At 41.5% G+C, this 12,325-nt stretch overlaps 2 protein-coding genes across 2 annotated transcripts; both read right to left on the bottom strand.

Annotated features, from left to right (window-relative positions):
- Positions 1–1,910: 1,910 nt before the first annotated feature.
- Positions 1,911–9,280, bottom strand: LOC135948172 (uncharacterized). The gene is made up of 5 exons (XM_065497303.1): positions 9,146–9,280; positions 4,877–5,123; positions 3,986–4,340; positions 3,149–3,289; positions 1,911–2,546 (listed from the first exon to the last, which is right to left on the bottom strand). Exons 2-5 carry the CDS (start codon positions 5,121–5,123, stop codon positions 2,459–2,461), a joined length of 831 nt encoding a protein of 276 aa, XP_065353375.1. The 5' UTR covers positions 9,146–9,280; the 3' UTR covers positions 1,911–2,458.
- A 1,735-nt stretch (positions 9,281–11,015) lies between these two features.
- Positions 11,016–12,315, bottom strand: Blos1 (biogenesis of lysosome-related organelles complex 1 subunit 1). Its single transcript, XM_065476137.1, has 4 exons — positions 12,159–12,315; positions 11,886–11,958; positions 11,430–11,647; positions 11,016–11,354 (listed from the first exon to the last, which is right to left on the bottom strand). The coding sequence occupies exons 1-4, from the start codon at positions 12,217–12,219 to the stop codon at positions 11,335–11,337; spliced, it is 372 nt and encodes a 123-aa protein (XP_065332209.1). The 5' UTR covers positions 12,220–12,315; the 3' UTR covers positions 11,016–11,334.
- Between the last annotated feature and the right edge of the window lie 10 nt (positions 12,316–12,325).

Genomic DNA, 12,325 nt, shown 5'->3' with positions numbered 1-12,325 from the left:
TAACATACTTTTTATATTTAAGGAAGAACACCACAGCAGAGTATAAAAATTCCATCACCGCTTTGGACGATACATGATACTGTTTAGATTTTTAAGCAATAATTTTATTTGTGTAGGATGGATAATATATTAGAAAGTCAGTCTTGTTGACTGATAGCCTGTTTAAAACTTTTTACTTCAATCGAAAGTAAATAAATTAAAAACAGCCTGGTTCATTAAGAAATTAGCAAATTTTGGTAGACTATTGACTCCCCACTAATTTTGACTCCCTAAAACGCACTCTACAAATCATTGTTATGTTAACCAGGTTTGATACTGATTTTGCAATCAATTTTGCCAGCCGACTCGTTTGGACAGGAGTAAAATAATATCGAAGTCGATGGGGAGTGCGCGGTGCGATGGGTGGTTGCGCGCACGAGAGGGGAGCTGAATGGGGCAGTATGTCAAACGGCTGCTGGCTGATGTCAGAACGCGAGAGAGAGCACAAGGGATGTTTTGTTCGCGGCGGCCCCCGGTGGCGCGCGTGAATCGCTCTGTTTAACTCGGCCGGCCGGGTGTGGGACGGGGGAGGCAAACGCGCCAGCCTTCGCTTCCGTGCGTGCCCGCACCGCACGCGGCCAGATTATATCGATCTGCAAATTGGGCCGCGAAGCACACACTCGCCACCTCGGCCCCCGCCCCTACAATTTTCCACCCCATTTGAATTTCCTGCTGCTGGCTGCGCGAAAAGTGGTGTGTGTGTGCCGCTCGCTGCATTCCGCCCGACTGCTGGGCCGCCGCGTGCGGAATGAAAAGCAGGCCAGAAGAAAAGAGCACCAGAAGTGCGCGCAGTCGAGTGCGAAGCGAAAGAGCCCTGAAAAGGACACGAATACTTTCCTGCTCGCAATTTTCGCCGAGAGTCGTGTGTCGGTGTTTGCCTTTTGCTTTTACATGCCTCGAGAATGGTCCGCGCACAAGGCGCGCTTGTAATTAAAATTTTATTGGGTTTGCTGTATAGTATGTCCGCTCGGGCTTTGAAATTAATTTTTAATTACTTAGCGGATATTCATTAATTCCTTTGTGCCATGCTTTTATTACTGCTCGTGATTAATGAGAATTTACTATAACTTTTTTCTGCTTGGAAAATAATGTGAGCAAGTAAAATGATTGAATTATACATACGACTACTATGCAAGTCTGTCAGTAAAATCCATTTTAACCTAGAAAGGAAAGGGGTGGAAGGAATTGTGTGTCATTCGCCTGGCTGCACCACGCGCAGAGAACGATTAAGCTTTTGCAGCATGAAGTTTGCAGTTTCTTGCAGGGAAAGTGGAAATATATCATATTTTAACAGTTTAAAATATTTTGTTTTGTTTTGCAATTCGTGCATGTAATTGCAGGCGTTTCTCGAAGGGCAGGGATAGTAAACACTAAACAATTACTTTAACCTAAACACTTGACGAGTCTCAAACCAATTGAATAACATAGTAATTTAAAGCTTTTTTGCTGTCAGAGACTAAACAGTCATCACTAACTCAATTCAACATCGTTCCCTTGAGAATATTTGCAAAAAACTACATAATGTTTTCTTTGTCAAGTTAAAACATTTTCCAAGCGATTGAAGTTTATTTCTGTCTCGTTGCTGCCTCTAGAGGTTTGTCACGTCTATTTTACGAGCCAAGAGTGCTGCTTTTTGCCAGACTGTTGAGACGCTAGAATATTTGCATGTTCTGGTGCTCGCAACAGCAGCAGCAGCAGCGCGTGTTTTTTCGTGGCCACAAAAGGCCATTCACGGGTCAAGCGGCGGACGTGCCAGCGCGTTTCAGCTCTCCGTGAATGAACAGAGCGCGCCGGCCGCCATAAATCCCATAAATCATCACCGTATCTGTATCTCTGTTTACTCGGAGGAAATAACGCTTGAAAGAGGGTGATTCCATATTTTGAGCGTATTTACTTTATTTTATACACAGGACAGAGGGAATAGGAGGAAAATACAGCTTTCGACGTCTCAGCCGACCTTCTTCAGGAGTTATCCAATAAATTATCGCAATAAATAAATATTGTGACATACACACAAAATAAATTACTATTTACAAAAGGAAGCGTAGTACAGTAAATGCGTTTTTGTTTGGAATATTGCACAGCCCGCTATGGAAATGCGGGCGTAAAAATTGCGATGAGTATACCATTCCAAGTGGTACATCAAGATTGTTGAGCACATTCACACACACTAAATCACAGCAGCACTTGTAGTTTTCAGAATAAAAAACAGCTCCGATTGCCGGAGAATGGGATGGTAGAGCGGGTCAACCGGCCCATGTCTCATTCGGTATTGGTGCTGCGGTAATTGGCAACAATGGAAGTACCACAGCAAAAATACCAGTGCGGCGCATTCTCCTCGCTGGCAAAGTGTTATCCCGTGGTTTGGCTGCGTTTGAGCAAAATATTCTTCGAGTTTGGCCCGTCACCAGAACGCAATCTACATCATTTGACTGTCGCGCTCCAAAGTCACAACTTGGTTCACCTCGTCCGTGACGATTTCGTTGTTATTCTCGTCCTCAGGTAATCTGATGAAAACATCAAAAGGAATATTAAATATTTTATCAGATCTATAGTTGAACTTTTTGGCAGGGTTTGCCAAAAGGGTGGACAATTGACAAAAAACTGTACAGTGGTTTCCCCCGGAAAATTAACAGCAGTTTTTGGAATCGGTAAAAGCAGAAATCTTAAACAATTAATTTATTACTTGTAAAACGTAATCTTTTCGCTCTGGTATTTGCAAAGATCTAAAAATTAGATCATTAATTAAAAAGAATTTGATCAAGTCACCACTTTTAACTGTTGTTTTCTCCCACTTTGGACCAGGCATAAGAACAATTAAATTTCGGATTAATGCACTATTTTGCGTCAGTGACGATTTCATATTAAATCTGTTTCTATTTTAATTTTAGTAGTTTTACTGGCATTATGAGTTGACAATTTTATACTAAATAGTTTTAAGCACTGAATTATACTTCTCATGACTAAAAATTTAATTGAGACCAAACGTTTGTTAACTTTTAACAAAACTAACTTATGACTCAACGCTTTCAATTTGAATTTTTGTTTTCATTATGGGTAAAATTTTTTACTAAAAATGCTTTTGGAAAGGGTATTATCACACGCATACCTTTGGTAATTTGATTTCCACCTGAAGAGGGACTTTGGGCAGTCGCGGTGGTAGCGCCAGCACTCGCCGCCGTCGCCCTGTCCTCGCTTCTCCGCCTCCACGTACTCGGTTAGCAGGGACGCCACCGGCGACTTGCTTGCTCTGCAATAACGAAAAACGAAAATGTCATCAATCAAGCCGGCCAAATCGATACATTGTTGCTGCGATGACCGTTAGCGAGATGGCAAATTTTTCGGAACAGTAAGCCGAGCACGCGCTAAACGAAAGTGTGCTGGCTTGCTGACCCACCGCGCGGCTCGAAAGCGGAGCATATATATCGCTTTCGCCCCATGTTTCACATTTGAGGCTGGCATTGTTTTCAAAACACGAAACCGAGAACGATGTTCGCAGAATTTACACGCAGGCTCAATGTGTGTACAGAGAAAGGAAACTGCTGTTTGGTGTTTGTTGGTTGAGCCGCAGAGAAAAACAGATCGAAATAGACGCACATAAAGTACCGATTTTGAAATCGCGAAGCTTAAAAATGTTTTTGGTTGAGCAAACTTGCGTTCAGACTTTGATCTCAGTGTTTGGATAACTTTCATGCATTTGATTATTTTCTTTCACCTCGTCATGTTTGCAAATAACTTCTAAACATGTAGTGTTGCACAAGGATTCAAATGCACCTGGTGCGAAGATATTTTTTGCTAATTTCACGGCACACCTCTCAATATTGTTACTCTCTTCAATTTGAACTAACTCTTAATTGAATAATTTTACTGGGGGAGCTCAAAATTTAACAAATTAAAACTGATCATCGGAAAAAATATTCAAACAAGATTTAAATATTTGACTTACGTGAGGAAGAGTCTGAGGAATTCGCCGATGAGTCCGTAGTTTTCCAGCGGGTGTCCGTGCACCTCGCAGATGGCCCTGAGTACGCACGCCTTGCCGTCCATGCCGAAGTTGGCGAGGAACTCCTCGAGCGTCTTGTACAGCAGGGCGCGTTCGCCGCCCATCAACGCCGACCGCACATTTGAAGCTGGTGCCTCTTTCAACGGGGCAGTGTTCCTCTTCTGCCTGTTGGTCAGCAGCGTCGAGATGTACGAGAAGAAAGCATCGCCGGCCATTCTGCCCATGCTGCGCGCCAGCAGCGGCGGAAACACGCCGTACGGATTGGCGTTGTCTGTCAGTCCGAGGGTGTCAAAGTCAACTGCGGGAAATAGAGAAGGAAATATTCATTTTCCTACCATCTGATATAAATTTTATTGAAAATTCGTCATAAATACATGAATTATTTAATTTGGTAATAAAAGCAATTACAAATTTTAAAAATCATCACTTAAATCTTGGAATACTAATTTCTGTAATAGTTTTTCGTCAGACACTCATACAAATTGCTAGAGCAAAAACGAGTGGAAAATAAATAAATTAGGGAAAAAGATAAACTTCTGCGGGCACAAATCTTTTTGAGACTGTCAGAATGCGTTCCCTGCTTGCTGCAAAGAGCAGGTTGGCAAGAGGACAAAAATTTTAATGGCAAAAAAGAAGGAGAGGAATTTAATGAAGCGCGTCTCCCTCGTCCTGGAAACGCAGCAAGGCAAACACGGCGCTCAAGAGAATGTGGGAGATGGGCAGCGACCCGCATATCGCGCGTGCCTTGCGGGTTGCCGCTCTCCATCTTGTCAGGGGCTTTTCCGCGCAATAAAAGGGAGAGGATAGTAATTGCTTTTCCGTGCGTCAACTCACTGGTGAACGGCAGGCTGATGGTCATGTTGGAGAAGAAGCCCTCGGGTGGGTAGCGGACGAAGGGCAGCGACAGCGACGGCGTGATGACCAGCGAGGTGCCGGGTGGCAGGGCCAGCCGTCCGTCCGGGGTCAACCACAGGAGACGCTTCTGCCGCGAGTGCGGCACGTTGGACGTCGCCGACGGATCGGCCGCCGTCGCCGCTGCACTCGACGCCACGCCGATCAGCAGCACCGTTATCAGCCACATCTGAGGAAATTAAAAAGTCGTCAGGGTCTGCGGGTATTTTTTTTTTGTTTTTTTTTTTTGTCTAAAAACGAGCGCTTCTAATTGCGTGCTCTCGTGCCATTTTCCGAGATAAATGGAATTTGATGAGAATGTGGACCTTATCTTGCAAAATTAATAGTTTTGATTTTTTGTGGTTCTGCTCATCTTTTCACAGCCCCAACAATAATGTAATCCAGCATCAGCACTCGCATAATCTTACTTCACCAATATCAAATGACATGTTATTTGTTTTATTCAAAATCCATTTTAAAAGACGTAGTAATATATCAGGTTTAACTGATAAAAATTTACTTTTTTTGTTGAATTTAAGACAAGTTTTCTGAGGATCAAATCTTAAACGTCTATTTTTTTTTTTAAATTTTGCTTCAGCATCTACTATTGCGTCACAAAATATTTCACCTGCTTGGCAATACAGCAATGAACCTGTCCTGCTTAAAATTCCTGCTGGCCGAAATTGAATCGTTTTTACGACGCCCAAAGTGATGGGCGAGGGCATTTTCCTTCCATAACCAATTGCGTGTCGCACTCAGAGCTCTTACTGTACAATTACACCATTGCGAAATATAATTCGGCCTAGCAGGTTGAGATTCTCGATTGTGATACGACTGCCCCAGTAACTGACTGAGCAGGTATAAGAAGTAAGAATCCGGCCTGCAGCATCCCGCTATTTCGGAACGCCGGCTCAGTCTCCGCGTGCGTGTGTTTATGAGACCTTTAATGACGATTATTATGCGAACGCAGAGGATCGGTGGGCAGAGCGAACTGGTTGTGATGTAACCGAAGGAGGATTTCGTAATGAGCAGCTGAACGAAGCCGGTCCTACCGGTCCGGCGGGCCTGGGGTCTTCCCGAGCCTCGTCTGCTTCTGCACTCTTGACCCAGAGACACACACGCGCGCGTATGTGTATATTTCGCGTCTGACAAACCCTGGCCGGATTGAGCAGGCCAAAGTTTCAAACAGTAAAAAATACCGTTCCCTGTCATGTCAGTTGTTATTAGGGAATGTGTAAAAAAAAATTGGGCTGATTAGAAAAGTGCTACCGCGGGAAATGCATGAGCGGAAGGTACAGATTTGGCCAGAAAGTGACATTATAGAAACGTGGACCTTGGCTCTAATGATGGTGGGTGCCATACAGTAATTTCATACAAGGCAGAAATTCGCGGAATTTGCTAATGGCAAGACCGAATGTTTATTTTTATTTTGCCAGCCAATTAAAAGAGATTTAACCACAATGGTAATTAAGTTACGGCTTCCTATTGTTTCTCTATAGTTCTGCCACCAGAGGAAACGCCGTCTAGCAAGTTCAATCGATCATAATTTGAGAAAGCCAATTCCATAAAAAAATCATTCAATCAGAAATTTTGATTTTGTTTTAAAGGACTTCTTGAAAACGAACTGTTTTTTTACTCAAGACCTTTGTGCTAAGGACGTGTCCACCATTTATAATTTGACTTAAGACGAAGAGAGCCAACTTTGAAAATGAATTTGTTAAAACTCTCAGGCTTAACCAGACTCAAAAAAGGCAATCGGTGCCCTTTTTCGGTCAGCGTGTGACTATTCGTCCATTAGTATTCAGCCGGGAATTTGCACTTTAAAAACATGAAAAGTCGTGAGAGCCTTCCGCATACTTGTCGCCAGCAGATGCCACGCAAAGGTAATTGGCATTGTGCTTGATTGTCATTTACATAAATATCTCTTATGGGCGCGTGATTTGGCTCGGCGGCCATTGTCCCCTGCGTCGCGATTAATTTGCTGCTCTCGGTGCGCGGCTACCGTGAATTTCAATTAGAAGAAACGAGAGCGCCCAAGAGAAAGAGAGAGAGAGAAACAATGAGCCGCGTCGATATTGGACTCTTTGTCTACTTTCAGCGCCATAAATATGCAGAGCCCCAATCAGTAAATATTGGGCGCCCGCGAGGCTAATGCATGCAAGAGTGTCAACGTGTCACAAGTGGTGCACCTGCTTATCGAGCGCTGAAAATTCGTTTTCCGCCCTCTTGGCGCTTGCAATTCGAGGTCAATCGACCGTGAAACGCTCGCCAAAACTTTTTAATGCCAAATGAGCTGTGAGAACCAGATAATTGAAATGGAATTATGCACGACATTAGCCCGCTCGTTTGCAAAAAGCATTTTTCTATTAAATTTTCCGTCTTTTGTCCTCTAACGAGAATATGACATTTCAAGATTTATGGATGATCAAGTGGAGAGGAGAAGAGGATTTATTGCATTTTTTGCAGCGTCAATAATTCTTCGCCTTTGTTTGCAATCAAACCTTAACGACTTAATTGATTTCTTCATCACAAGCAAACAACAAAGCTCACCATTATCTTAAGTTAAGGAAGAGAAATTTTATTTGTTTTTACTAATAAGTACACATGTTTCGTCAGCGTGAATTGAACAGACAATACCAACTGCAAACGAATTAGCCATCAATTTGACTGTTTGTTTGTATCATCATTTTGACTAGGAATGAACACATAAATAATCCGCGCGAATTTCTGACCTCTCCTCCTCTGGTTTGGCTGGGATTAATCTGACAGCAAAATCAAACGACCTGTGCTTTGCTCGGCGGGGCTAACTGGATACCGTTGGATCCATCCAGCCTGCGACTCCGCTGGCCGCAAGATCAAGAATTCTCGCTGACCTCCGCAAATCTAGCCATCCACATTTTTTTCCTTTGTGGTCTCAACCGAAAATCGGTCCGGTGGTATAGCAGGAGGAAAGAAATTCAAGTGAATGAAATCTGCTAATATTTTCGCGAGAGATGAGCAGCTGTCGTTTCTATTTTCGCTGGTGATTTTGATTATTTTTGGTGCGTGGCGTGAAAATTATCGCGTCCAGACGAGCAATTTGCGATCCCCAAAATAAACACGCACGCGTGTCTGTTTAAAATCGCGACTTGCATAAATAACAGCTTAACGAGCTGGTTCGTATCTCAAGTATTGCATTCATTCACGTGCATAGCTTGGTGTGATTTAGAGATTTGCTAGCTTTGAAACCGTAACATAATTCACAATGGATGATAATGCATGGAAACCAAACCCTCTTTTCGCAAACAATATAATACGCATAAATTTGCATAGAAGCTATACGACCTAGAGGTGCCAATTGGTGGTCTCGAGACAAAAGGAATGCGCGCCAAACGCTCCCAGAATTGCTAATGACCTGACCGGCTTTTACCTCTGATGATCGAAGAGTGCCAAGCACCGAGATTTAGGGTGCAGGAAAGGTTTTGTTGTGCTTTTGGCATGGTAATTTATTCCATTAATGTGCTAACACCAAGCAAGGTGGAACAAACAGCAGACAGCGCAGAGTTCCGTTAAGGGGCAGAATCACGTGGTTGTTTTTGAGAGATTCCGATTCGAATTCCGCACTTCTGTTTCAAAAACCTTCACTTTTCTTTCCAGTTTATTATGAACATAAATTATTCCAACGGAGGTGAAATTATACAACTTTGTCTTCATTGCTAGCAAAGTAAAATTTATATGACAAAAAGGCTTTTTTTTCTGCACGCCCTTTTTAATTTTCCTTCGAGTGTATTTTTACATTTTTGCTATTAAAACGTATTATGCTGTACTTGGTTTTGGCTGCCTCTTTTGCCCTAATCATGAGAAAATTTACAATTTTGTCTATCTTCCTTAAGCTAATATTCTTAAACGTAATTATTACAGAGCAACAACCTTAATTAAATATTGCAAAACTCGAATACAAATGAGGTTATGATTTAATTTAACAAACAGCTTATAAAAATTTTATGGCATGGTTTTAATAACTATTTTGTTTCTGTCTATAATATAATAAAAACAGCAATTTGTCAATAGACGCTAGTGACCGGAAAGTTCAAGAGCAATAAACCGATTTGAGAACTATGCCATTTAAGAATTTTAGCATTTAATGCCAATATTCATCTTTGGACAATTAAGGGGGTCTGAGCAGAAAACCACGAATTTCGCTGGAAAATGGCTGTGAGAAATGCAACTTACCGTTCCGGGGTGGACGGTCGTACTTGACTCGGTGCGTGGAGAGTGAGAATGTGTGAATGGTCTGCACGCGTGCGGTCGACTGTGGATGAACGCCGTCAGTGTTGTCCGCCTTAGGAGATGCAATCGCCGCCGATGAGCGTCCCCGCCACCGTTACTGGGTCAAATGCAAATTTTCTTGGCAGCGCCGGGAATTTTCAAAATAGCTGCCAATCACTAAACCGGTGACAAACACACGCACACACCTCGAAAAATCGTGTAAACACTTTTAATGAGGCTTCTGGCGTTACTTTTCAAATGAAATTTAACATTCCATTGTCTTAGTTGCGGTCGGTGAACGCGTGATCGGCTTAACTGAACTTGTCCCATGTCAACCCTGTCTTTGCATTTGGTTTTATTGTTTTCCTATTTAGATTTTATCAGTGCCACGATTGGGTATTGGCATTTAACGTTTCATTAGTTATAAATAGTAGAATTTGTAAGTGAAAAGTAAAATATAATTTTTAAATTAATCAAAACTGTTAACAATAAATATTAGGAATATTATGAACATTGAAATTGTGGATTCCTCATTTTTATAAGAATAAAATTCTCAAGATACTTGAAGAACTTTAAATTAATTTTGAGAACCAATTATATTTAGGAGATTTTTTTATTATTTTAAATGGTTGGAAATCCTCTCTGGTTTCTAATTCATCGACAAGCAAGAGATCAAAGTGAAATGCGGGTTTTCCAATATTTTCTTGTGATTCCCTTTTCCATTTTTAATTAAAAGAAAGTGCGCAATTTGGTGATTAATGAAGCATAATTCTCCTCACTCCGTAGGCATTCCAACGAGATTAGTTGTTTTGTTTTTTCCAGCAGTGTAGTTTTCAATTTTCCTGCTCGGCACAGCGAGTGTCTATAGGCTGATTAGCTGCCGGTTGGATCTCTACGGCGCCTGCTGTATAATAATAAGCATAATAAGAACCGCGAGAGCACCATATAATATGAAATGAAAAATTCAGATGAAATGAATCAACTTGTCGACTCGCTGCAGGCGATGTTCCGCGCTATTGCCCTTTTGCCGCTGCGCACATACAAAACACGTTATTATCACCGTCGTCGATAATCACAGCCTTCTCGCGAATTCGCGAAAGGCGTGCTCTGGCAAACATATTAGCCTATTATGAATGGATTTTTTGTGTTCTGTGAGATAGGAAAACGGCTGAGAGTGAAAAAGAAGAACGAGTTCAATATTGAAAAAAGAGTTGTCAAGTTGGATAAACCGAAGGGAGTAGAATATTTGAAATCGAATTTCCAGTTACTAATTTTAGCCAGTGTAAATGTTGTTTTAAATAATAACCGGATGTTATAATATAAATTTCCTTTTATCATTATTATGTACGATTGTTCTCACATCGAAGGAAATTTCCAAAAAATTTTTTTGCTCCAAAAACAGCTTGTTTTTATATTCCAAAAAGTCAAAATTTCAGGCTTTTGTAAATTTCTTCAAATTGTTTTTCAAACAGCAGAAACATCTTCTCACGTTGGTGCTAATTTTTCCGCTACCCGAGGAAAATTGAGCAGATTGAAGCAGACGAGCGGAATTCCAGGAACCATGTGCTGTTGATTGGCCTGGCGCAGGCTGCATCGCGTTGTGAGAGAGCATCACTCCCCGCCATGCGCCAAGAGAGTTGCGGTTCCCGGCGACTTGTAATTATGATTGATAACGAGCGCTCTAGCTCGCTAATGTACGCTCGCCAACAGTATTTTAATATAATGACACACCAGGGCGTGCAGTTCAAATGTGGATCAATGCGTTCGCGCATTCGGCAGAAATAGCAAACGGAACAAGGATATTTCCCCAGGGGAAGGAAAAGTCATTTGCTGCTTGAGTTCAAGAGATCTTTTTATTCGTTTTCTAGCACAGATTTCAGCAAAAACGAAAGATAACAATTATTGTTATTGTTTCTACTTCTTTAATGTCTCCAGTTTCAGTAAAAAATAATTTTTGTCAGAATTTAATCTTAATATTGAAACTCCAAAGTTATATCAAACATAAATGTAGCAAAATTAAAATAGCCACAAATTCAGATCGGGCACGAAAAAAACTGAAATAAAAAATAATCAGGCACAGCCAAAATTCACAGTGGGCCTTTTCGCAGCCAAACAAACAAAAACTCAACCCATCCGGTTGGAGATTCACCCATTCATTCATCTTCGAACACACCTGCGAAACACACATTAGGCCCAAGTGAAAACCCTGGATTTCCTTTTCTCAGTCGGCGCTCTGAAATCTAAGTACCCTTGTAGGCGTACTCGACCGAGCTGGACACAAGTCGCATATCGCCCTCGATGCTCTTTGCCCAGTTCTCGACGTCTCCAATCTCCTTGAGCGCGCTGCTGAAGTTCTGCACCAGCAGGAACCACTGCTGCGTCTGCTTGGCAAAGGTGGTTGCGTTGTGGTGCAGGTGCTTTGCCTCAGTGTCCAGTCTCTTCTGGTTCAGGTAAGCCTGCGCCACCCTGAAGCAAAACGAAGCAAACTTTTATTTAACAACGCATTTTAATTCAATAAATTAATTATCTGTTGTTCTGACTTTTGTAAGTAAAAAATCTTTTATTTTTTATTTTCATGCTAACAGTATATATATCGCACAGGAAGTATCTCAATTGATATAAATGAAATTTCAATAACCGGAAACTTGACACATTATTTCATTTTTCCATGAAAATAATAATGACAAGAAATTTTTCATTTTACCCAACATTGAGGTGGTCGACAAGTGCCTGAGTCAGGTCATTAGAGGCTTTTATAGCTTCCTTCCTTTTCAGCTCTGAAACAAATAATGCGACCAGATTTATACTATACAAACTTGCATATTTTGTACTATTATTGCTCATGCAATATGTAATACTAAAGTCTAACTAACAGAATTTTTACATTGTTTTTGAGCAAGATGAAATCATCAACTCAAAAGGAATGAAACTTGAAAAACGCAATTTGCATCAAATTCATACAGTTAAAAATGAGAACCTTGTTGTTCCTTTCGGCCCTGTTGCCTCGCTTGGTGCTCTTTAAGCACTGCGGACAGCATTTTTCAGGAAAATCTATAGAATTTGTGCAAATAAATAGATCGACGATTGACTTGACTCCGAGTCGGAATCAAGAGCAGCTGTTTAGAAAAGAGGGGCGGGGCACGA

Source organism: Cloeon dipterum, chromosome 1 (assembly GCF_949628265.1).
Source record: "Cloeon dipterum chromosome 1, ieCloDipt1.1, whole genome shotgun sequence".
In the NCBI taxonomy this organism is placed as follows: domain Eukaryota; kingdom Metazoa; phylum Arthropoda; class Insecta; order Ephemeroptera; family Baetidae; genus Cloeon; species Cloeon dipterum.
This window is presented reverse-complemented; position numbering and strand designations above follow the sequence as displayed.